This window comes from Microcebus murinus, chromosome 12 (genome assembly GCF_040939455.1).
Source record: "Microcebus murinus isolate Inina chromosome 12, M.murinus_Inina_mat1.0, whole genome shotgun sequence".
Taxonomy (NCBI): Eukaryota; Metazoa; Chordata; class Mammalia; order Primates; family Cheirogaleidae; genus Microcebus; species Microcebus murinus.
In genome coordinates this window covers 47,283,611-47,311,138 of record NC_134115.1, presented here as the reverse complement: position 1 = coordinate 47,311,138, position 27,528 = coordinate 47,283,611, and the positions used below count along the sequence as shown (strand labels likewise).

General features: G+C 37.9%; 1 protein-coding gene and 1 long non-coding RNA gene across 2 annotated transcripts; one reads left to right on the top strand and one right to left on the bottom strand.

Annotated features, from left to right (window-relative positions):
- Positions 1-3,071: 3,071 nt before the first annotated feature.
- On the bottom strand, positions 3,072-13,198 carry LOC142874286 (uncharacterized). The gene is made up of 2 exons (XR_012922103.1): positions 13,083-13,198; positions 3,072-3,593 (listed from the first exon to the last, which is right to left on the bottom strand). It is a non-coding gene; the product is annotated as an uncharacterized LOC142874286 (long non-coding RNA).
- A 91-nt stretch (positions 13,199-13,289) lies between these two features.
- Positions 13,290-17,671, top strand: KLHL9 (kelch like family member 9). The gene has a single exon (XM_012769777.3). It carries the CDS (start codon positions 13,847-13,849, stop codon positions 15,698-15,700), a length of 1,854 nt encoding a protein of 617 aa, XP_012625231.1. The 5' UTR covers positions 13,290-13,846; the 3' UTR covers positions 15,701-17,671.
- The last annotated feature ends 9,857 nt before the right edge of the window (positions 17,672-27,528 follow it).

Below are 27,528 nucleotides of genomic sequence, written 5' to 3'. Positions count from 1 at the left end.
TATTTCAAGACTCTTATTTCTGCTATAACCATGACATGAATTGAATCAAATTTTTCAAATATTTTCATGAGTATTAAGCAACATTGTGCTTAATTCTACATGCACTATTCTCTTATAGATGACCATGCTGATATTTTATTTATTTAATCTATTTATTTAAATATTATTTATTAAGCTATTTGTAAGATTTAAATTATTTTTGCCCATGTAGTATCATCTATACCTTTATATTGTGGTTCTTATAACAAAATGTTTTCTTATATTTATTCAATTTATTATCTTGTTTTCTTTATTAAATTTTTACTACAAAAAACTTCTTGTATTTGTTTATTCTTTAAAAGGAAATACCAAACCTGATTGTAAACCCTGATCAAAGAAAGTGTAGTATAACTCATTAACCCATCATTATTATATTCAGATTATAAGAACAGTTCAAATTGAAATTCTTTAATCCATGTTGTATGTTGTCCTCAGAATATGGAGGTGACCATAAAAATACATCTCCTTCCCTCTTGTATCTTTGAATTTTGTAAGGAAAAACCCTAAAATACTATAACCATGTTTAATTAATATCTGTTAAGATAAATGATAAGAAGGAAAAACAAATAATATTCTTTCAGCAAAAGCTGTAGTGAAGCAGATCGGAAAATAAAAATAAAAGCAGTAGATATGCTCTACAGTTGACTACATATAAGTGCAAATGTCCACTGGGTAATTCAATACTTGAGTCTGCAATTTTTAAACAAAGCTATGAACTGAACACGCCAATGGGAAGCGTTTATAGAATGAGAAAAGAATGTAAACCTGATTCCTGTAAACTTCAACTTTAAAGGGAGAGAAGGAGCCACAAAGGAAAGGGAGTTGGAATGGTCATACACTAGAAGGACAAGAGAGAATGGTGATTAGAACGTATATAAAGGACTAAAACTGTTTAAAAATACAACTGATACATTCATGCAAAGTGTAGATCAAAACTGCCTGCCACGTTGGGCATTGGTAATTTTAGCAGGTTTGGTAGGATTAATCAGCAGAAACCATATAGGAATAGTTAGAAAGGCAAATAAGAAAAAAGAAGCAAGTGACAATATATCTAGAAAATAATTTTTAGAAGTCTGTCTTCTGAAGTGAAATGGAGAAGAGAAATAGGGTAGGACCTGGAAAAAAATGTGGATTGTTTTATATTTGCCATTTTTTAAAATATGTGTATTATAGATAGATAAAACAATAGATAGTTTACATGGATTTTATGTATTGGCAAATCATATTAATATGTTTTATATTTTATTTTAAATCACTGCATATTACATCATTTACAATGATAATTTTTCATTATTTTGAGTAATACTATGTTGAATATCAGTAGGCTGCTCTGTGGGTTGAAATCATATACTATCGTGGGAAAAGAGATGTTATCAGCAACCTTAGTGCAGCTGGCCTGGTAGCATTAGTGAGCAGAAACCAGATTGGAGTAGGTGGAAGGCTGACTAAGAGAAGAGAAAAACTCCCATTGTCATTTTTTCAACTGAGGAATCACTTTCCTTTCCTTCTTTCACTTTCATCATATTCAGACTTGATTCTGATTTCCTTTTGCTTCAACTTATTCAAGTGCAATGATGGTTTTCTATGCATGTTTAATGCAAAAAGAGAAAATGGTATATTGAAAACTATGGAAAATAATGGTACTGGATTTTCACATTTCCACTGGTATTATACTTCCCTATTTGGGTATTTACCTCAAGATGAAATTAAAAGTAATTCAGAATCAGCCATACAGTACTTGACCAGATAAATATTAAATTTAAAAAAAATGTATAAAATTTTTAAAACTCTGAAACTGCTAATTGTCTTTAGCTTTTCTGCAGGCTAATTTTATCTAGCTTTGGATGTTTGACCTCATTGTGCTACATTTTCATTTGGAGATGGACAATGATAAACCAAAGAGCTGAACAGAAATTCCTGAGTGAATGATCTAAGGACAATTAATAGTTATTTGAGCATAACCTTCTGATGGGAGCAACAACGACGTCATTATGGAATCCCCTGTGGCCACCTTAGAAATTTAAAGCCAAAAGTATTCAAAAGTTTAATGAATTGAATTCAACATGGAAATCAACATTTGACAAAATAAAATTTCTTTTCCTATTTAGGGTAAAAATTTTTTAAAAAGATAATTTACCCAAACCCCCTGCCAACATGCACACATACTGAGCATAAATCTGGAGACAACGGAAGTATTCAACACCTTTGTACCAGGTTAAAAGAAAAGAGAGTTTCTGCTGACAACTTCTTCAATTACGGAAACACTCTGGGGTCTTGGGCAGTAAACTGGAGGACAAAAGCAATAACTCTCCAATAAAGGTGTGCCAAAATTTCTAAGTTATGATGAGCAGACTCATGCCAGCCCATTGGTGAGCTAGCATGAGTTAAATTAGTGTACACTGAGCAGGGGCAGTACGGTTGGAGATGTGCTATCTCACCTGGGAGGTGATGTCATGCTGGGGAAAGATTAAAATGCTGAGGTTCTTGGAATTCAAATTGGCACACGGTGTGCACCTAAAAACATAAGATAGCTAGTGATTTGGGCAACAACCCGAAGAGTCATTTAAAAAATGTCGAGAGAGTGGAAAACTCCTGTAACGATCTTAGACATGAGGTGTTGGTGAAGCCCAGCCACATAACCATATTTGAAAGTCTTCCTTTGTAAGGGAAAATCTGAGAATATCATTTGTTAATGATTATATCTTCAGTCATTACTTGAGCTCTGTGATAATGATAAAATAGTGAACAAAACATAGGCCTTTCTCCTAAAAATGTTATTTGATAAACAGGTCTAATAAATCCTTTCTCATCAGGACAAATCCAGAAGCTGACATGCAAAATAAAGAAGATTAAAAAAAGAACCCCAGTCGGAGGTAAAATCTCATTCCTAGCAAGAAGAGGAACACTATTTTACATAGGTTGGACTTTAACATCAAGACTTTTTGCATTTGAAAGATTTGAATCTATTTATGTTGGAATATCTGAAGTTTCTTAGCAAAATTAAACTTAAGTTGAGAAAATGAATAGAATAATTTAAATTGTTGATGTGCTCTATTTAGAGAAAACACAGAGGGAAGCAAAAAATAATATATAGGAGCATTCAGAAAATGAAAAGCACTATATTCTGTATTAAAGAGACATGCGTGGGAAGGTCTTCAGAGGTATTAGAGGCCAAGACTTAACACAGACACACCTCATCCAGCCCACCAGCTTTCCCAAGATCCCCAATGGCCCATTAATACTGATGGTCTTAGTGGTGGGCTGTGGCCTGCCTCACAACCATGAACTGGTGAATAGGAAAACCATCATGGTTCTGGGCCAAATGAGGAGAATCTCCTCTTTCTTGTGTCTGGAGGACAGAAATGACTTCGGATTCCCCCGGGAGATGGTGAACGGCAGCCAGTTGCAGAAGGCCCAGGCCGTGTCTGTCCTCCACGAGATGCTGCAGCAGATCTTCAACCTCTTCCACACACAGCGCTCCTCTGCTGCCTGGAACACCACCCTCCTGGTTAAACTCCTCCCTGGACTTCATTGGCAGCTGAAAGCCTGGAGACCTGTTTGGCAAAGAAGAAGAGACCTGAAAAGACTCCTTTGGGAAGCAAAGACCTTACTCTAGAGGCAAATAGATATTTCAAGGGAATCCATCTCTATATACTAAAAAAGAAGTAATAGAGTATGCCTGGGAAATTGTCGGAGTAGAAGTCATGACATCATTCTTTTCATTATCACATTTGCAAGAAAGATTAAGAAGTAAGGAAAGAGACCTGGAAATGATTCTCATTAATACACTAAGTCACACTCCCACACATTCATTCATTTTAAAGACTCTTATTTATGCTTTAGACATAGAATACACTATGTTACATTGTTCAAAGTTGTGAAAACGTTTTTGTTAAAATTATTATCTCTAGGAGCAACCCTCCTTAAGAGGTAGCTATACTGATGCTATGTACATATTCACATACTTGGGAGGACTTCTGGTTTCCAGTTCGCATGTCAACAGCTTGGATGTGATTTCTGTCATCCTTGCAAATAACCACAAAAATTATGAACAAACTGAAAACCACAACTCTGCTTAGACCCATCAGAGAATTGAGGTCACAAGACAAGCCACTCCTGTGATAAATGGAGAAAGAGAAGAAGATGCAGAGAATCACAGATTACCTGGAGTGTAAGTACAGGAGCAGAATCCCACAGCCAGAGCTCGTATATGTAGGAACCCTAAATGTGACTGAAGAATTGCTGGAGGCTCAGTGTGGATGAGCTTGAGAATTAAAAATGCCAGGGGGAATACTGAGGAAATCTATCTTGGAAAACAGGCTGGGCAGTTCAGGGCCCATGGCAGGGCCCAGGGCTTCTTCTATCTAAAAGGATAATTTTTCTGGGTATGATACAGGGCTTCAGAGTAAAATCCCGAACACTGATATTCAGAGTTGTGGATTAGCTGATTAAGGGAGTTCAGGACACCCAAACAGAGCAGGCCTTCAATGTTTGTGCATCACTCAACTTTCCACCTCATCTAGGGTGTATATAGGACATCTCCTCTGTGTAGGGCTGACATGAAGAGCAACACTGAGCCCCTGAAAGACTTTGATCTGAGCTATAGACAGACAGACATAGATGTATATCAGATTAATGATATCTATCTATATAGATAGATAGATGATATAAATATGTAAACTCTTAGTGCATGTTTCTTTTTGCTCTGCTTATAACCCAGATTTAGCAGGATTTCCCTTCCCTCTTTAGAGATATATAGGCTTGGATTCCACCAGTTTTTCTGGGCATAAAGCTATCTCAGTAATTTTCTCTAGTGCTGTTCTTTAAAAAAGGAAACCTTTTCTGTTTTTTTGATTTTGAGACAGGGTCAAGCTCTGTTGCCCTGGGTAGAGTGCAGTGGCATCAGCATAGCTCACTGCAACCTCAAATTCCTAGGATCATGTGATCCTCCTGCCTCGGGCTCCCGAGAACTAGGACTACCGGTGTGCACCACCATGCCCAGCTCATTTTTCTACTTTTTGTAGAGATGGGGTCTCACTCTTGCTGAGGCTGGTCTTGAACTCCTGGCCTCAGATAATCCTCCTGTCTGGCCAAGAAATCCATTTTTGTTAACACACAGATGTAAAGTATAACTATCTTAAGCATACAGTGACATGGGTTCTTACACACTGAATATGTTGTGAAACAAGAACTGTGTCAAAAGCAGAGTTTGCCTAAGACCTAGAAGCCTCCCTAGTGCTCTATGCCAGCCACTTCCTAAGTAAGACCAACTCTCCCGTTTCTTCCCTTAAAATAGCCACTCTGACTTCTAACAGCATTGATTATTTTTTTTGCAAGGTACCATTGTATGCTTTTTGTGTGTATTTATTAATTTGACACTTATAATAATTCTATGAAACATTAATATTGTTTCCCCATATCCCAGATGACAAAACTAAGGGGTTGTAGTGTTTATGTTACTTGCCAAGATCACACTGCTATTAATTACTGGAATCCAACCCAGTATCCAAACGTTTTTGTTAAAATTATTATCTCTAGGAGCAACCCTCCTTAAGAGGTAGCTATACTGACGCTATGTACATATTCACATACTTGGGAGGACTTCTGCTTCCCAGTTCGCATGTCAACAGCTTGGATGTAATCACTGTCATCCTTGCAAATAACCACAAAAATTCTGAACAAACTGAAAAACCACAACTCTGCTTAGACCCATCAGGGAATTGAGGTCACAAGACAAGCCACTCCTATGATAAACGGAGAAAGAGAAGAGGATGCAGAGAATCACAGATTACCTGGAGTGTAAGTACAGGAGCAGAATCCCACAGCCAGAGTTCATATATGTAGGAACCCTAAATGTGACTGAAGAATTGCTGGAGGCTCAGTGTGGATGAGCTTGAGAATTAAAAATTCCAGGGGGAATACTGAAGAAATCCATCTGGATTTCCAGGAACTCTGGCTCTAGGGTCGCATTTTTTAGGCACTAAATTGTGCTGTGTAAAATAAAATATTTAGGTTATTAAGTATGAAATGTCTGATTTCCTTAAGTACTAAGTTTGACAGTTGGTATTTCTGACATTTTCACTTTGACACTTCTTGTTTCATTTTTATTGTGAAGGTATATCCTTATTCTTTCAAATGCATGGTTTGGCTTGTGATTTATCTTTCAAAAAAAATTTTAGAGCAATTTTTGTGAAACCATGGACAAGTAAAAAAATTGGTGTTATTTTTGAATATGAGTTCCATCGTGAAACCAATGCTGCACAGACAGCTCAAAATATCAACAAAGTGTTTGGGAAGGATGTAGGCTAATGAAGGCACAGTACATCCATGATTTAAGGAGTTCTGTTCTGGTGATTTTAACACATTAACTGCCATGTGAGTTGTATTTAACTCACAATAGTTTTGAGCCCAGAGCCTCGTGAACCATGTGTAAGTGCAGTTGGTTCGTGAAAACCTTACTGGTTGATATTCTTATTATTATAATTAATATTGACAATTTAATTGCATATAACTCAGGCACAGAAAACAATAAAAAATAATAAATTTTTCATTAAATTAGAAAGGATTGTTTTGTTTTTGAAGTTTTTACTCTATTTTTGTAATAAAACATCTGGCTCTGAGGAAAAATCTTTTTTTCTAGTGTGGCAGTCAATATGTTAATCTTGAAAATGAGCCAGTCATGTGGGCGATCTGAGACCAAGGTGGATAATGATGAGCTGAAAGCTGTAGTGGAAGTAAATAGTCACAACCTACAAGTGAATGAGTAGCAAGGTTTAACATTACTATTTCAACAATATGGGACCATTTGAAACAAATCTTCAAGGTAAAGCAGCTGGATAGAGGGGTACCACATGAATTAACCAGCATCAGAAGAGAAATCTTCTTGAAGCTTGCCTTTCCTTACTGTCACAACATAAAGGTGAACCATTTCTACACCCTATTGTTACATGTGATGAAAAAGGAATTCTTTTTGACAATCACAAGCATTTGGCACGATGGTTGGACAAAGATGAAATGCTAAGATACAGTCCAAAACCGAATATTCTAAAAAAAAAAAAAAAAAAAAAAGCAAATGGTGTCTGTTTGGTGGTCCAGCACTGGTATTATCTACTACAGCTTCAAGAAACCTGGTCAATCCATTACAGTGGATGTCTACTGGAATCAACTGGATGAAATGATGAGGAGGCTTGTGATTAAGCAGCTGAGAATGGTCACTAGAGACAGGCCAGTCCTCTTGTAAGACAATGTATGACCACAAAGAATGCTGCTCAAACTATAGCGGCTAGACTTGGAAATTCTCTGTCATCCACCATATTCACTAGACCTTGCATCAGCTGACTACCACTTCTTCCAGGCTTTGGACCACTTCTTGCAAGGAAAAATATTCAATTCTCAGCAAGCTGAGGAAAACACCTTTCGAGATTTCATTGCCTTTCACTCTCCAGGCGTCTTCACTGCCAGCATAAACAAGCAACCATTAAGATGGCAAAACTGTGTCGATAGCTTAGGTGCCTACTTTGATTAACTGTACTGTTGCTTGTTTGAGATCCAATAAACTAAACTTTTGGTTCGAAATCGGACATTTCATATTTAATAAACTAATATCCTGGCAAGCTCCATCAACAGTCCGAATCAATATAATTAGATGTGTTTAGAGGAATAACCACTAACCTCCACATAGTACTGTGCAGATTATTTTGCACATACCCTTTGACTTCTTCCTACTTGTGGCTCAGATCATGTGAACAGGCACAAGACTTCAAGTAGAAGGGACTTGCCCAAAGGCACAGCTGATAAGGAGCAGAGTCAGATTTGAGCTGAGGGGAGATTAGGATCTATTATTTTCTTCCAATTTTACAAAGGACAGGAAGAAACAGGCCAAGAGAGTTGCATGAGTAACCCTTCTATCCAGTAAGTCCAGCTTGGCACTCTACACATGGTTGGTGGCGAACTTGTAAAAAGTCCTATTCAGATCTTGTCTCTTGACTGAATATTTAAATGTTACTCAACTCCTCAGAATCCTTGAGTCCCTGGGTTCTTAACTGGACTTGTGTAGGTGACAAGAGGTTTGCCTGTAACCCAGCCAGATGCTATAGGAAGATGAGAGGATAATTAGGGAAATGGGTGAGGTGCAGAATGAGTAGGGCAGAGGCTCTCTGTAAATTTGGGGTTCCAGCAGGGTGGCTTGTGGACATGTGACTTATCCTGACAGCCCGTGACAACCTTGGGGAAAGGAAGTATGACATCCACTTAGTGCTGTGTGGCATAAGGGTTTCCATTAGCACACCTGGGCTCAAATCCTAGCTCTGCCCATCACTAGTTGTGCAACCTGCTTGGGTCACCCCTTCTCTCAGAGTCCTGCTTTATTCATGATCATGGTGTCTCTCCTGCCAGGTAAGTATTGCTTTTTTCATTCATAAAATGGGGTTGCTAGTATTACTGCTCACACCAACTTGACAGGTGAGTTAAATAGGGTAATATTTATTTTATAGATGGCACATAAGAGACCATTAATGCATTTTCCCCATGTCCTCTCTTTGCTAAACTGTTCTTGATACTGATCAATGAAATGGAAAACAATGTTTTCTTCTAATGACTTCTTAGTATTGGGTGCTTTCATCAATTTTGCATGGCAAACAACAAAGCCTAACTTAGATTCATTCAACACGGAGAAAGACTGGACATACAGAACCAGATGTGGTCCTCTCTCTTCCCCTCACCACTGACTGAATGGGTTTCCCTAAAGTCTCACTTCTCAATTCTGATCCACAGATCACTCGTCATGTCACCTCTCCTGAGAGGGAACTTAGGTGAAATGCTGCCAAAGTACGAGTGGGTTTTATGACTAGGTAGCAAAGAATGGGAAACCAGTGAGCTGAGAAACTCACAGCATGGTGGATTGCTGACATTCTCTGCATGGCAGCTGAATATACTTCCCTAGGAGGATCCCAGAGTGCCACATAGCCCTTGACTGAGATGGCCACCTTGTCTAGCCTTATCTTGGTTTCCATACTTTTTGCAGATTTAGCATCTCTGGTCTAAGAGTGTGACAAATGAGCTCTCTAACCAGTCATCACACTTTCTGAAGAGTATTCATGTATTATCTATGCCTGTTGACAAAGACAATCCATTTGCCTGATTGCAAACAGTGGGATTTCAAACCAATTTTCCTTAACTTTTGCATGGTCTTGGTATATTCTTTAGTCATCAAAATGCATGTGTTATAGATGTTTCTAAGTCACGAGGTTCTGTGTTTTATTCATAGTTCTGTACTTGTCCATGCTAATATTTTTCTTTCATTTTGGGAACCCTACCAAAAGACAGATTTGATGTAAAGACAACCAGAAGGTCTCTGGTGTCTTTGAATTAGGTACTGTCATGTCATGTCATCAGGTGACAGCCATCAAAACCATTCACTAATACCTATTCTGAGATGAATCAGGTGAAATCCTCTCCTTTAAGGGATTTTTTATCTTTCAAGGATAGGACAGAACAGGAACAGGTCACTGATTTTAACATAGAGTGATTAGTGCTCTAAAAACAGCTGTGAGGCAAGCTCTAGGCATTTAGCATTGAGAGATGATTGATTCTACATGCTCAGTATTTTGGCACGAGAAGATATAAAGAAAATGAATAGCTATGTGTAAATGTAAAATTGACAGAGTTGCATCATAGGAATACAGTTAACACCTGCATAAAAGGTTTATATATACTTTATTAAGGAGGTATAAAAGCATAATTCATAAGAACAATATAAAAATACAGTTTATGGCATAAAATGAAATCCAAATAAAGAATTAAAAAGCAAATGGAAAAACATTCTAGCCCACAAGTATTATAAAAACTGTTGAACAATGATGCTTGAACATTTTAGCTTATTAAATAAGCAATTAAACAGACATATTAGCCTATTAAATAAACTATTGATTTTATATGCTTTGTGCCACTACATTTATTCTCTGAAATCAATCCTAAAAATGTTTGTAAAAAGGTTTAAAAAATTATATCCAACAATATGAACACACATTTTTCTCCAGGTATTACTCTATTTCTTTTTCCCTTCACAGATAAACTCCAAAGAAGTTTCTATCCATTTTGTTCCTAATACCTTTTTCTTTATTCATCCTTAGTTAATATACTCCAATCTGGATTCTGCAGAATTAATTCTGTCAAGCCAGCCCTCCATTTCTCTTCTGTAAAACATTGTCTTTTAAACATATTTCTTCCCTGAAATATCCTCTTATTATCATTTTCTTCTGGTTACCCTCCTATTGTGCTATTACTATCATTCCATTCAAATGGAGCCTTTTTGAATGGGAGCCTTTTTCAGGTTCCCAGTTCTCTTTAAGATGTGAAGGTCCCCAAGATTCAGTTTTTAGTCACCTTCTCATTCTCTATTTCTACCAGGCCTCATTCATTCCTAGGCATTTGGGGACCAGATTAACACCTCAAATTAACACCTACAGCCATACCACTCTGTAAATTCCAGAATTGTGCATCCAATTGCCAAGGCTTAGAGTCCTCCAATTTCTGGTCATAGGAGCCACTTTTCTTTTATCTATGGTGTTAGCTTATAATGCAGTTGAAATTAATTATTTTATTAATTAATACTTTTATGTCTTTTTCCAGCAAAAAGGAAAGTTCCAAGAGAGCTGAAGCTGTGTTTTCTTTATTCACCTTTTTATCCTGAAGATCGTCACATATCAATTGTTACATATAGCTTGAACTAGATGAAAGAAGGAACTTCCATTCTTCTCAAGGCAAAATCAGCGTTGGCATTGATTTATTAAGAATAAACAAGGCCGGGCGCTGTGGCTCACGCCTGTAATCCTAGCTCTTGGGAGGCCGAGGCGGGCGGATTGCTCAAGGTCAGGAGTTCAAAACCAGCCTGAGCAAGAGCGAGACCCCGTCTCTACTATAAATAGAAAGAAATTAATTGGCCAACTGATATATATATAAAAAAATTAGCTGGGCATGGTGGCGCATGCCTGTAGTCCCAGCTACTCGGGAGGCTGAGGCAGAAGGATCACTCAAGCCCAGGAGTTTGAGGTTGCTGTGAGCTAGGCTGACGCCACGGCACTCACTCTAGCCTGGACAACAAAGTGAGACTCTGTCTCAAAAAAAAAAAAAAAAAAAAAAAAAAAGAATAAACAAATGCAAAAAGACCTGAAAGTAAAACTTTAAATAATAAAGAAAATAATTTAAAAATATAAAGGTTGTTACACTTTCTACATAATTAGTACAATGCAAAGGTGACTATATCATACAAGCAAAAATACTGAAATACAATAAATGTAGAATTGATAGTTAAGTACATAAGTAAATTAATAATGTCATCTATGATGGGCTAATGTTCCTAACAACTGGATTCTTTAACAGGTAGTTGCTTAAAATTACCAACAAGAGTTGTGACAAAATTGATACAATTTATTTCATGATGAAGGCAGAAAAAAAGTCTTTTGAAATGACTAAACATGTGGGAGTATGATTAAGAATATCTGTCCATAATAATCATTTCATTAAGAGCACAGGTCTGTTCCTTAGCTGTTAATCTTACTTGCAAATTTGGTGACAAAGAGAAGGGCCTCATGATTTCTTGCTCTGACTTCCCATGAACAGTGGCTCTATTCTTTCTTTTCTAGATAGAGACTGATTCATTGGAAGTGCCTTTTCACAGCCAGTATGGACTTGTGACTGCTTAGGGAATCCTTCTAACTCCAATTCATGTACCAAGCAAGTCTCCAGGATTTCCCAATGCTGATAAAGTCCAGTGAAGAATTTCTCCAGGCCAGTCTCATTCCAATCAACCTCTTGTGTTGAACAGGTTGACAATCTGCTAAAGCACCTCATGGAGGACTATCCATCAGAAACAACAGAAAAAAACTGAAAACATTAAATGTCTATCAGTAGGGGACTGGTTAAATAATTTATGACACAACCGCAGCAATTGTTTAAAAATATAAAGAAGCTCTGTATATACTAATTTGAGAAGATCTTGAAGTGAAAAAGGAAAGATGGCAGAACAGTGCATATGGTATGCCATCTTTTTATATAAAAATGGGAAGAGTGTAATAAAAGAATATAACTATATTCTTAGTTTGCATATGCATAAGAAACTCTGGAAAGATTTAAAAGACAATAGTAACTTCAAATTTTGGAAAATATTGGAAGAAATTATGTCAAAGTATACATTTATTTATATGTCAGAATTTATGTTTACTAGTAATCACAGAAATGCAAGTCAATGAAATACCCATAAAGGGAAAAATCAGCAGAGGGCAAATGCACAAACATTGTTGGTGATAATATTTTGGAAATATTGTCTTGAATCAATATTCTACTAAATATTATCCAAAACAGAGTAGTTTTGTGCCCAGATTCTATAAAACAATGGAGGACAAGGTATATATTCAGGAATAATGGGAAATCTATAATATGTATATTTATTGAAAATTTGTGCATTTACAAAATTGTGGAAAACAAAGGCATGAAAAAATTATTTATGGTAGCACTGCACCATGAGCTAAAAATTCAGAATAAATCATTTACATAGTAAAGTCACTATTTGGTAGAGAGACAAATTCTATGTGTTTTGAATATAAAATATGAACAAAAATTATAACTTAGGTGTTTATGCAATTGTGTGGGATAAAAATTAAGTGCTTTATACAGAAAAAAAATTAATCATCCTCCCCCTGCCTGTCTTCTGCCAGGTTTCTTCACAATTTACACAAAAGCTGCATTTGATTGTTATTCAAAAGACAAGCCAGGAAGTGTAAACGTTTTTTTTTTTTAAGTACCCATTTTGGGGGAGGAATAGCTCAGATATTGAGAAATATGTAACACCAAAAGTCCCTCTGCCTGTCTTCTGCCAGGTTTCCTCACAATTTACACAAACGCTGCATATGATTGTTATCCAAAAGACAAGCCAGGAAGTGTAAACCTTTTTTAAAAAAAGTACCCATTTTGGGGGAAGAAGAGCTCAGATAGTGAGAAAAATGTAACACCCAAAGAGCAGGATAATATACGTGCACTCATTCTACCTTATTTAATTCCACAGACACCGCGACTCGAAGAAAACCCGGCTGGCACCCAGCCCAGACAACTCGGCTTCCGCAACCAGCGCCCTCCCGGCCTCGGGCGCACTTTCCTCCCCCTCCCACTGCCCCTCCCCCTCCCCCTCCCCCACGTGCCCGCCCACTGACGAGCGCTGGACGCCGCGCAGCCGCAGTAGCTGCGGTGGCCGCTCCTAGCCCGAGGGATCCTGGGACTAGGCCTTTCCGGAAGGACGGGCTCGGCGTCCCGGGCTAGGCCAGTGTTCTAGGCCCAGGCCCAGGCCGGTGTTCCAGCCCTTGGTCGAAGACAGGCTGGTGGTCTCCGCGACCCTCTAGTGACGGCGGAGGGTGGAGCGGGCCGCTCGCTGAGGTGCCCGGACTCGCCACCGAGCGAGCCGCGGAGCCGCAGGACGTGGCGGCGCCCCCCTCCTTGGCCCGGAGCGGAACTGCTGAAGGAGCGGCAGCGCTGGCCGGCCGGACGAGGTGAACCGGGTCATTTAACTGCCTTCAGGTGATGAATCATCTGCATAATAATCAGATTTGAGGTCCACAGCCATTTGTGGTCCTGCTACGGGACAATTTTCAGTGGATGACTGACTGGTGTGTCCTTAGGGGTGCCACAGTGACTGCTTGCCCTTGGTAAGGGACTCGAGCTCGCCTGCTCTTTGGACACCTCCTTTCTTGTAAAATATTCGGGTTATAACCTTTCTCCGGCCAGCTTACGTCTCCGTGTGCAAGAGGAAAGCTTTCACATGAAAGTGTCTCTTGGTAACGGCGAAATGGGCGTCTCTGCCCATTTGCAGCCTTGCAAGACAGGAACCACACGCTTTTTTACCAGCAATACCCACAGTTCGGTCGTATTGCAAGGCTTTGATCAGCTTAGAATAGAAGGATTGCTTTGTGATGTGACCCTGGTACCTGGTGATGGAGATGAAATCTTCCCTGTTCACAGAGCTATGATGGCGTCTGCTAGTGATTATTTCAAGGCTATGTTCACGGGTGGAATGAAAGAACAAGATTTAATGTGCATTAAGCTTCATGGAGTGAACAAAGTTGGTCTGAAGAAAATTATTGATTTTATTTATACTGCAAAACTTTCTCTTAATATGGACAATCTTCAGGACACCCTTGAAGCTGCCAGCTTTTTACAGATTTTACCTGTTTTGGACTTCTGTAAAGTATTTCTTATATCAGGAGTCTCTTTGGATAACTGTGTTGAGGTTGGACGAATTGCTAACACCTACAATCTTATAGAAGTGGATAAATACGTTAATAATTTCATCCTGAAGAACTTTCCTGCTTTACTGGGTACTGGGGAGTTTCTAAAACTTCCTTTTGAGCGTCTTGCCTTTGTGCTTTCCAGTAATAGTCTTAAGCACTGTACTGAACTTGAACTCTTCAAAGCTGCCTGTCGTTGGCTAAGATTGGAAGACCCTCGGATGGATTATGCTGCAAAATTAATGAAGAATATTCGATTTCCACTGATGACACCACAGGACCTCATCAATTATGTGCAGACAGTAGATTTCATGAGAACAGACAATACCTGTGTGAATTTGCTTTTGGAAGCTAGCAATTACCAAATGATGCCATATATGCAGCCAGTGATGCAGTCAGATAGAACTGCCATTCGATCTGACTCTACTCACTTGGTAACCTTAGGAGGAGTTTTGAGGCAGCAGCTGGTTGTCAGTAAAGAATTACGGATGTATGATGAGAGAGCACAGGAGTGGAGATCTTTAGCCCCCATGGATGCTCCCCGTTACCAGCATGGCATTGCTGTCATAGGAAACTTTCTTTATGTAGTTGGTGGTCAAAGTAATTATGATACGAAAGGAAAAACTGCTGTTGATACAGTTTTCAGATTTGATCCTCGCTATAATAAATGGATGCAGGTTGCATCATTAAATGAAAAGCGCACATTCTTCCACTTGAGCGCCCTCAAAGGACATTTGTATGCAGTTGGTGGGCGCAGTGCAGCTGGTGAACTGGCCACAGTAGAATGTTACAACCCAAGAATGAATGAGTGGAGCTATGTTGCAAAAATGAGCGAACCCCACTATGGCCATGCTGGCACAGTGTATGGAGGTTTAATGTATATTTCAGGAGGAATTACCCATGACACTTTCCAAAATGAGCTCATGTGTTTTGACCCAGATACAGACAAATGGACACAGAGGGCTCCAATGACTACAGTGAGAGGTCTGCATTGTATGTGTACAGTTGGAGATAAGCTCTATGTCATTGGTGGCAATCACTTCAGAGGAACAAGTGATTATGATGATGTTCTAAGCTGTGAATACTATTCACCAACCCTTGACCAGTGGACACCAATTGCTGCCATGTTAAGAGGTCAGAGTGATGTTGGAGTTGCTGTCTTTGAAAATAAGATCTATGTCGTTGGTGGATATTCTTGGAATAACCGTTGTATGGTAGAAATTGTCCAGAAATATGATCCAGAAAAAGATGAGTGGCATAAGGTCTTTGACCTTCCAGAGTCACTTGGTGGCATTCGAGCTTGTACCCTTACAGTTTTTCCACCTGAAGAAAACCCTGGGTCACCTTCTAGAGAATCACCTCTTTCTGCACCTTCAGATCATTCTTAGGTCTAAGATGTATACCTTTGCAGTACATCACAGGTGATCTCATACTTCTTCAGTTGTATCTTTTTACAGTGAATGGTACAGTTATTAGATAAGGTAACTGATGTTATTTGTCTTGTTTGGCTTAGTATGTTTATCAAATGGTTAACAAATGTGTTCTGAAAGTGTATTCAACATAGCTAGCTGTTTTAACAGATGAAAAAAGATGTAGAAAAACATTTAGATGTCTTTTTGTAGTGTTATATAAGTCAAATTGTAGGTGACTGTACTAAATATATAATTTTGTCCATTGTGCTTCAGAGTTGAAAGTTTTCATATTTGACTACAAAGCATCAAAGGGAGGTCACCTGCTCTAACCTAAAATAATAAACAAATGGTCGCCAAGTACTATTAGCTACCTCCCTCTTTTCATAGTTTCTGACATATCTGTCAACTAATTAGATTGTGTGGTTGCATTCAGAATATCTGAAGTTTCTTAGGCAGATAGGAGAAATAATACTAACTAGAAAAAACATAGCACTAAGTTAGGTTTTGGTATCTTTCTAGAGAGAGAAAGAGAAAGGAGAAAATATATACACACATAATACAAATACACATGCACACACATATACATATGTATATACGTACACACATATATAATTTTTAAATTGGCACTTCAACTATGGTGAAATTGTTTTCAAATTTAAATTGTTGTCTTCCACAAAGCAGCTATTTCTATTCAAATGGGAATTCAGTGCCAGAGAATAAATGTCTATATAGTCATACTGAATTTAGATAGATAAGGGCTACAGCATATTAAATTTACAACCGAATTTGTCATTTGGCTAAATTGTTACTTCAAATGAAGCTTACATTACTTTTTCTGCTTATATATTCTATAGAGTTGCTCTTACACAAATTGCTATAGCAAAGTTCAGGTTTCAGAGAATTGCTTTTGCTCAGTAAATTTAGGCTCCGCTTTTTTCACCCTTTTCAGTAAAATTTGTGATATGAAAAAAGCAAAGAAAAATATTCTGAACAAAGCTAGAGAATTTTAAGTTCAGTCTCCCAACTTAGTCATCCTAACATGATTATTTTGTGATTTGGGGTGATTGCCCTGGTGCTGCTCTAGTCTATGTGCATCCTGAACTGTGTGATCTGCCTCAAGGTTATGATTCTGAGCAAGCAGGAGATATACTCCCTTCTGCATCAAGTCAGAAAAATGTCCATTTGGCCATGTCTCAAGGACAGGACCAATTTCAGATTCCCTAAGAAGCCAGCTACAGAAAGCCTAGAACACTGTTGTCTTAAAGGCAGTACTTAAGTAGATCTTCAGCCTCTTTGATACCAAGAGTATTGCTACTGGTTGAGAACCACATGGGGAGATTTTAATGGGACCTTATCAACAAATGGAATTTGCTCTGTAATGAGTGATTCTAAAGAGGTACTTTCCTGGAATAATTGTCTACCTGAAGAAAAGATGTTATGTATACATATATATGTATATATATCCGTATACCTGGGAGATTGTGACAGTGTAAATCAGGAAGAATTTTCTCTTTATTGACAATCCCATAATAAAACTCAGGAACCAACACAAAAGGAATCGGCTTCTAGGGATCTGAACCTTACTGCCCATACAAGTGTTGATTCATTTTAATGCTTTTGTGATTTCTGCATTGGCAGAAATTTTCATACTTTCTGTCTTTTTTTAATGACTCGGATTTTTATTACTAAAAATAGCATATTTGAGTACATTTAGAAAAAGTAGAAATTACTGTTAAACTTTGTTGTATTAATAGCAAGAAATGGCATCCCAATCCTTTCCTTGAATATTAATGAGTTTGAATATTTGTGTATTAATATTTTGGGTAGCTGTGTTTCCTCTTTGATCAACTGTTCATGTCCTTTGCCCTTGTGATACCTGTTGAAGTTGCTTTGTTTTTCATATCAAGTTATAGAACTCTTTATATAATAAACATAATTTAACTGGCATTTGTTTGCATTGATATTTCTTCCTCAGTTTATTAATAGTTTTATAAAGCAAGGCCATTCAGTTAATTTTTCACAACATATTTGTCTTTTTGCATTTTGACTTTTTAGGGATAATTTTGTTACGGTTTCTTTATTTTTTATGTAGTATTAATGTATTACCTTTTCAGTGCTAATTCTTACATGCCAAGGTGGCAGAGCCCTGCTTATTTTCTATTCTGTATGTCTTTTTTTTTTCTCATTGCAAAAAAGATTTTTGCCTTCTACTGTGTCTGACCCTGGTGCTTTGTAATAACTTAAGTATTGCTTAACCAGGAAAACTAACTACTAGCATCTATATTCCTTACCTCCAGCCTCACACACCCCACCTCTCATCCTTTTACTGTCCAATTTTCTGCAGTTGATAGCTCTCTTGGCAGTCATACAAATAGCTGACTGATGCTATGCTAATACAGGTTGAACACCCCTTATCTTAATCCAAAATGCTCCAAAACCCAAAACTATTGGAAGGCTGACATGATGCCACATGTGGAAACTTCCACACCTGACCTCATGTGACTGGGTTGCAGTCAAAACAAAGTTAAAACTTTGTTTCATGCACAAAATTATTAAAACTGTTGTATGAAATTACCTTCAGGCTATGTATATAACGTATATATGTAATATAAATGAATTTTGTGTTTAGACTTGGGTCCCATTGCCAAGATATCTCATGTATATGCAAATATTCCAAAATCCTAAATAATCTGAAATCTGAAACATTTCTGGTCCCAAACATTTTGGATAAAGGATACTCAACCTGTACTGCTACTTAAACCTAGAATTCCTGCCTTACAGAGATGGAAGTTTTAGGTGGCTTTGAAATGATTGACTGGAAAGAGATTTATTTTCATAAGCTGGTAATTTTTTAGAGAAAAATCAGACTGTGGAAAAATATTTAAAGACGACAACTACAAGCACAGAGCATTCTGTTAACATTTCTTATTTTAGTTTTTCTGATAAGCATTCAAAAATTAACCTTTGATAGCTTTTCTGATATAAAAATGTCTATTATAGAAAGTATAAGAGAATAAAAGTAAACAAAAAGTAATTATTAATGATTCCACATGCCAAAGATTACTTCTGTTATACATATGTACGTACAAACATTGTCAGAGTTTTTCAAACAGGGCAGACCTAAGCTAAAAGCTAGATGATAAAGAAACAAATCCAGCTTCCAAAGACAGAATTCTATCACTATGACTTCTCAGTTTTTAAAATCTTGTATATATTAGAAAATCATATGTTACGTATTTTTCCTAATTATCAAGTGCATGTGTGTTATAAACAGATTTCATTTTTATTCAGATAGATCCAGATGTAATTTGTTCCCATTTGTTAGTATTTATATAGTTTACCTGCAAACACATTTAATCATGTTCAAATTTTTGTAATTAAAATTATTTCATTTTTATAAAGACAAAATGTGCTCCTACAGAACATTTTTAAACTATTAATACATAAGCGTACCATAAAGAGAATGAAAACTAATGTCCCATCCCCAGCTTAACTAATTATTAACAACTGCTGAAAGACCTTCTTTGGATAAGTTTACCTCTCTAAGCTTCAGTTTCCGGTTTATTTATGAGGTTGGGTGTGATCGTTAATAATTCTATCTACGTCAGAGTTGTAAAGAGTAATATTATCAAGTGATTAGCATAAGACATGCACAGAGAAACATTCAGTAAATGATAGTTGTTACTAATAAAGTTAGCATAATTTTTGGTTTTAGTTTCATCTTAATGATTTTCAGGTTATTTTTTGAAAGTATCAAGTGTCTGTACAATATTTCATTGTACAATATTTCATTGTTTCATGAACATGCCATATTTTTTCCATTTCCCTATGTGTAGATACTTAAATGTCTACCACAAGTTTCACCATTATCAATAAAGCAAGATTTAATATTCTTACATAAAACTTTGCCCATATTTACTACTCTGTGGTAAATGCTAAGTAAAATCTGAATCAAATAGTGAAAGCTCTTTTAGGCTCTTAAAAATTATTTCCAGGAGTATGCCAATGTACATTTCCAGCAGAATTGTGTTTCAGTAACAATTTCAAAGAAAATCTTTGCCGTTCTAGTTACTTTACTCTTCAAATTTACATTTCTTTAATTACTAGTTAAAATTTGTTAATTGAGGATATATATATTTTTCATATGTGAATTTTTCCTGTCTTTTGCTGTAATTGTCCTATTTGCTATTAATATTTTTTTCTCAATTTATGGCATTTTTATGGAGCCAGGTTATTCAACTTAATGTGACCAAATATGTCCATCTTTTTTGCATTTTGACCAAATATAGTTAAGTCGTCTTCTTCTGGAACATCATAACTCTCCAAACCTCGAATTCCATCCTGAATTTCTTGCGACTCTATTTCTTTTAAAACCATTGGCCTCAATCTCTCATGCCGAGCAATACAGCTCTCACGGGGCAGATGAGAAGGGCTGCTCCTCTTCTTTACCACTCCACGACGAAATGCATGGGTTGTGCATGGGTAGCCACGCCCATCACTAGGTCTTATTTTCGGCTTAGGGCTTATATTGTGCAAATGCTTAGAAATCCTGCTAGGGCTTATTTTATTTATTTTATGGATAGGTCTTATTTTCTGGGAAACACGGTATGAAAACATTTTATTTCTTTATACTAGGCAATGTTTACTTCGTTTGGGGTTTTGTTTTGTTTTGCTTTAGAATGGGTCTCGCTCTGTCACCCAGGCTAGAATGCAGTGGCATGATTCATAGCTCACTGTAGCCTCCAACTCCTGGGCTTAAACAATCTTCCCACTTCCCCCCTCTACCTCCTCAGGAGCCAATACTTCATTTTCTTATTAATGTCTCCACCCTTCTTTAGATGAGAACATCACAAACATTTCATAAAACCCTCCATATATCATATGTGTATACACATACTTGAAGGGATCACTTAAGCTCAAAGATTAGGGGAAAAGGGTTTTTCTAACCTTCAAGGCTGGCTCTCTACTAATGATCTCATCCATGCCCTGGACTTATCATCTTTTATACTTAAAGGGGAGTAGGTTATGGATTCCATTAATATGGTCTACTTTATTCACTTCTCAGGCTGTGATATCTACACTTCCCATTCATGCTCACCACTTACCTGGTAGCTAGTCCAGCCATATGCAATTGGTTCATGGCTATCACTTGGTAATGCCTCTGTATGCAGACCTCAAGCAAGGAATCCCTCTAGACTAAGCCCCCAAGCCCAATATCTAGAAATGGGTTTTGGATACTCTGCTGGACACTTCCAGCTGGTCAGACCTTTCAGTTGACACGTCGTGGAGATGTGAGCCTCTTGGTACACAAAAGATAGAGAAGGTAATCTATTAGGATCTAGGAAACAATCAGGATTATAGCTTTGAAAATGACCTATGGAAGGACAGACTACTGAAAATGACTAGCTGTCCACAGTTGAAGCCAGACATCAGAAGAGAAGGGAAGAAGCAAAGGGATGGAAAGGCCCAGGGGCTGGGGAGGAGCAGGAGGCCCATGGTGGTCTTGGGTTTTTATACTTACCCCAATTTTGTTTCTACTTTGTTCACTTTCTCTTCTATTTATAGGTCTCAGATAAGGTGATTCTTTCAACACTTTTGTATTATTACAATGACAGACACTCAGAAAATGAGAGAAGTCTCAATCCAATAGGATGTATTCATCCACGTGAGAACCAATGTTGAAAGAAAATTCTGCCTGCATCTCAATCTGTGTCTCTTCTTAAATTCTAATAATGGCACTTAGGGGTTTGGTCCTGGATGCCATTTTTACACTTCTTAAATTGCACCGAAATACAAGTTGCCTCACCTCTCTGCATTTCCTTTTAAAGAGCTAACACACTAGATTTGATTTCTTTCCCCATTTTTTACAGGAGCCAGAGTTCACATTTGCTGACACAATCTACACATAGGTAATAGCGACATAACAGTGGAACACCAGAGGTTAAGTCATCCAGTTGTCTTCATTCTGTCACCAAATATGTGTTGGCTGCATATTTGTGAGAGAAAATGTGCTTGGCAGTGTGGAATCAGGGACAAGACAGGATGGTGACTGCCCTCCAGGGAGCAGGCAAGACGGACATTGAAGACACAATTATGATTAATTAAACACTGGAATGCTCAGTGCAGCTAAGAAGTACTGGTAGCTAATGAAGAGGGGAATTGGAAGGCAGTAGAATGCCCCACTTTCTGACAAATTTATGGCTCTTGGGAAATTAAATGACATCAGATTTTCCTCTCCTCCAAAAAATTGAGACAACTCTATTAGTTTTCACATAGGAAATTGTAAAGATTAAATAAAGTTTACAAATTACTGGCTAAGAATCTGAACAAAGTAAATGATAATTACTTTTAGTATTAATATAATAAATAACATCATCTGTATAGCCCACATTCAACCAAGTCAAGCCAAGAGAAGGTTTCATTGCAGCTCCCCTGACACTCTCAGGGTCGGGGACACTGGCGCTCCCAAATGGAGACTCTACGAGGGTGGACTGCTTGTAGGGATGTGAAGAGGCAGAGCCTGATTGTCAGAGCTAAGCCTGGCACAGCAGAAGAACTGTACAGTCAGTCCACCTGAAGCTCTTCCCAGGGAACCAGCATCCCAGCAACTTGTCTGACAGAAAGCAGCTGCTCTGAGAATGGTATAAATAAATCAAACAAATAATCCCTTCCCTCATATTCAGATAGTTTCAGACCACCGTTGGTGATACTTTCAAAGGCATGGGTTAAAATTTTAGTCAATGATGGAGTGCATATATGACAGTAGCCCACAAGGTTATACTACTATTATTTTACTGTATCTATTCTATGTTTAGACATGTTTAGATACACACTTACCATTGTGTTACAATTAATTGCCTACAGTATTCGGTGTAAATAACAAGGGTGTACAGGTTTCTAGCCTAGGAGCAATAGGTTCTGCCATATAGCCTAGCTCTGTAGTAGGCTACGCCACCTATTGATAGGTTTGTGTAAGTACGCTCTATGTTTCAACAAGGATGAAATCCCATAAGGGTACATTTCTCAAAACATATCCCTGTCGTTGAGCTATGCAGGTCTATATTTACATGTCTTATAAATATACACTATATATAGTAAACATAAAAAATCTCACATATATAAATTATGTATATATATTTATGGAGCGAGGGTTATTGGACACGGAATATTCCTTTATTTTCGGCCACAGAAAATCACAATATTAATTAAAAGCTATTCCCTGGACTAATATTAAGGGAAGTGAGTAGTTCCCTCAAGCACAAAACTTAAGGCAACAAATCTAAGCAATCAAGACAAATAACAGGCCGGGCGCGGTGGCTCACGCCTGTAATCCTAGCTCTCTGGGAGGCCGAGGCGGGCGGATCGCTCGAGGTCAGGAGTTCAAAACCAGCCTGAGCAAGAGTGAGACCCCGTCTCTACTAAATAGAAAGAAATTAATTGGCCAACTAATATATGTAGAAAATATTAGCCGGGCATGGTGGCACATGCCTGTAGTCCCAGCTACTCGGGAGGCTTGAGCCCAGGAGTTTGAGGTTGCTGTGAGCTAGGCTGACGCCATGGCACTCACTCTAGCCTGGGCAACAAAGCAAGACTCTGTCTCAAAAAAAAAAAAAAAAAAGACAAATAACATATTAATACAACCTTTAAAAATGAAAATGAATGCCTAAACATCCAGGCTAAACCAAATATCAAATTGTAGGTAAAGACAAGCAATGACCCTGCCCTTGAGAATCCTCAAGAGTCTTACAAAGGACAGGTGCACACAGTGCAGCAAATGATGACAAATTCCACTGTCTATAAAATTCTTACTCAAGAACATAGAAAGTTCTGACCTGTTACATGTCCTGAACTGCTTGTACCCAACACTGCTCATTTCTCTTTTTAGTAAGAGTTGTCAAGGTGGGGTAGTGAAAAACAGGTCACAGTAACTTGAAGTTAGATAAAAATGATCTACCATTGTTACGGGGTCAGAAGAAACTGTCAAACATGGCAATTCTCCCAGCTGAAAAACAATGTAGTAACCTTAAAAGTACTGTTGAGTTTGTTTCCTTTAAAGCCAGGAAAGTAAAATCACATAAAATTCTTGTTTTGGAATAAATAAAATATTTAAAACTTAATGCTGTGAGCTTCAGCATAACTGAATTCGTTTTGTATTTTTTTTCAACTGCCTTAACGTTGTAAGGTTGAAGAATCAGCCATTGGGAAACCACACCGCAATAACATGGGGTGCGCAGCCCCCTGTATCCCCCAGTGGGCGGCCTCACCCCACTTTCTCCGCGGGCCCCATCACTTGCAGGGCTTCAGGCCCCTTGGTCGGCCCCTTCCCCGTGGCAAGCTGTCCCTGCACCCCGACCCCGCACAACTGCAATCTCTAAGAATCACAGCCTGTACGATCTCGAGCCCTCCAGTCCCTTAATACACGGGTTCTTTTGTAAAAGTAAGTCTCGCTAAAGTCTCTATGAGAAATAAAGCCCCCAGCACCGGGAAAAGTTGAGAAATGAAAGGTTCTGTGTTCGCCAAGAAAGAGTCTCAGGCGAAGCCGCCGCGGAGCTCCCATCTCAGCAATCAAAGGCAGTTTTTTTTTAACTCACTATTGAAGCAGCACAGTCTTCTAAGATTAGAAGCCACGATGGCATTTTTCCCTCGGGCCGTGGGACCCACTGGGGCCAAAGGCCGCAAAGCCCAGGTCGCCTAGATCCTGGCGTCAGACCAGGCCATGCAGCCGCGCTCTCGCCGCCCCGCTGCGCAGCCAAGGGAGCTTTGCGCTCATCGCGCAGCGGCGCGCCCTGGCGGCCGGCTGGTGAATCGCTGAAAGTGGCAAGTCCACACCTCCCTGGTACTGGCAGGAGTGATGCTCTCTCTGCTCCAGCCCTGCCTGCTCACTTGGCTGAGGCAAGCCTTGGCACCATGGCCTGGAAACAGGAAGCCTCGATGCTACTGAGACAGCTGAACAGGATCCACTGCCATGCATGCCTGAACGACAGAACCCACTTCGAATTTCCTTGGAAAAGAGGGAATATCACCCCAATCCAGAAGACACAAGATGAGACACCTGTTTCCACCATTTTCCATCTCCATCCTCTTCAACACAGAGGAAAACCGTGCTGCTTGGGTTAAGATCCTCCTGCTTCCACTTAATCTCCAGACCTGACCACAATCTGGGTCAACTGGAGCTGACAAAAGAAGAAGATCTCTCTTGTCCTTATCTGGGAATTGCTGTCCAGAAGTATTTCCAAGCAATCACCTGCTACCTGAAGAAAAAGGAATGCAATCCTTGTACCTTGGAGGTTGTCAGAGGGGAGATTGAAATGTGCTTTCCCACCATTAGCAATCCTCAAAGAGAAGTCAGCAAATAAACCAGAAATTCTATATTCATAACTCTCCCTCTAACCAATTATATTATCGTTTTCTAGGCTGAAAAGCAATCTCAACTCTGATTTTTGCACCAGTGAAAAAAATGTGAAACCACAATCATAAGATTATTTTAAAATTATATTGTACATCATGAATTTACAAAAAATATTTAGAGAAAAGAGCATGATCTATTTCCCTAATGTTATGATTTATAATTTTATTTATCTACTTAAATTTTTGAGGGGTATTGCTGTTAACAAAGTTTGAAATTTAATTTTTGATGGAAAAGTTTTTTCAAGATGGTATTTTAGAAAAATTTTCATCAGTTAAGTTGATGCTAGCTGCTGTAACAAATAAACAGAAAACTACCAGTAAGTAGATCATAACACAAATTGTTCTTTCCTTCATATAAGGGCTCGATGCAGAAATTCCTGATGAGGTGCTGATAATAAATACCTTATACCATTTGGTTCCTTTATTAGTATTATCTTTATTATCTAACTCTAACTGTATTTGATCAGGGGTAGTGTCCTTTTAAATCATCTATTCCTTTACTTCTTGGTAGCCCTGACAAGAAAAATAATGATCTTCTGAGTTAATTATCCACTAGGAGAGAATTTGACGTAACTATGCATTTCCATCATACAGAGAGCATACTATATTCTCACAAACTTGCCTTTCTTGTGTACAAAGTCTTGTGGTTGGTGTGCCTCCCCTAATTCTCTATCAAGTCTGAATTTGTCAAAGCTGAAAACACCCCCAGGGCCAGGAATGATTACTTTTCTTCTAGCCTATGCCTGCTGGCTACCTTTGAGCTACAGCCCCCCATCTGCCCATTTTGTTTCTGCTCTATCTCATCCCTAATCTCCATCTTCCCTGTGTTGAATGCAGCTAATTTATATTTTGTCATTTTGTTCTCCACTGAAATAGTGCCATATTTACATATAAATTTTTTCTTTAGATCCCCAATTACTGGCAGGTAAAAAGTAACTTTTGCTTTCTATGAAAAAGGAAATGAGAAAGAAGGATATGTGGTGTCTTAAAAGTTACATAGAATGCTTTACGTGTTTTACTTTATCATATTTACATCCCTGCACTGACATTTCGGAAAAGACAGTTTCCTTTTATTTGAAAAGAATCAACTATGATTGAAATTTCTCAAGGTTCTTTGGGATATTTGAACATTAATGCAAATGATTTTTTAAAAAATCAAATTGATGTATTCTCATTGGAGATGATATTTCTCCTGAGGGTGAAAAACTTAGTTCTTGGGGTCATGAAAGAATCATATATTTCAAGGATTATGGCCCTTCAAGCTCAACTCTAACAAACCCTTATTTATCCCTTAGTATTTACTTCCTTTCATCGAGTTTTCTTGTGTATCACATGAGAAGCATTGACATTCAGTTCATGAAAGGTACAAAATGTATGCAGGGTGAGTGCCTCAAACCTATGTCCAATAGATGGCTGTGATTGATGGACTTTGTCCACATTATTTGCTCAATCTCCAAGTCATAGCTTGAGATATGGACTCCATTAGCACAAGTGTGGGCTACCTTTGGCTGTCTTGTGGATGCAGAGTATGTTCAATAGTGCTTCCTCAGCGCTTCCAAATCTGTTGTAGAATTTGAGAATGAAGTAGAAATATAACACTTTTTATTATTTAATTCTATTATGCTAAAGGTATTCAACACTTCAATAACTATGTCAAGTGTTGAAAAAAAATGTTGCCAATGCCTGGATGAATATCCACTAGCTAGTGAAGTTAAAAATAATTTTCTTTATGAAGCAAAATTAAATGTTAAGTACACTAAAAATAAATGTTAAAAAATAATTTACTTTAAAATAGTTTTAGCAGTTTTGAAATATTTAAAAATATTTTTATATTATATTATGTGTTTATATAAATCATAATTTCCAAATGTAACCTGATTCATGAAAATTTATATAAGCAAATTACACTGAAAGTAACTGGGAAAATTAACTTTTATAGAGTCAAGTTTAATATCAATGACTTTCAAATTTAACTTTTAGCTTAAATTTTTTATTTAGACATTCTTAACCCTGCATTGAATAAAAAAGTAAACATTATTTTTTTTATAAAAAAGCATAGATATAAATACAGTACATAAATATATATACATATGTTAGTTAAGTGATCATGAGGGTATCAATTAGGAAAAAAATTATGTACCAAGCTCTGGAGGTAAGGTAAGGGAAGGCAAAACTGGGGGAAAAAAATGCTTGAGAACCGCAGCTCTAAACCCATGTAGAGAGTGCATAAAGAAAGCAAAAACAGAAGTGGATAGTAATGTGGGGACGTAAAGAAAATGGAAACTAGGATGTTCCCTATTTAAGGCCTATGTGCACAGCAAGGTCTTCAGAGAACCTAGAGACCAAGGCTCAGGGTCACCCACCTCAGACACCCCAGCAGCACCTGCAACATCCCA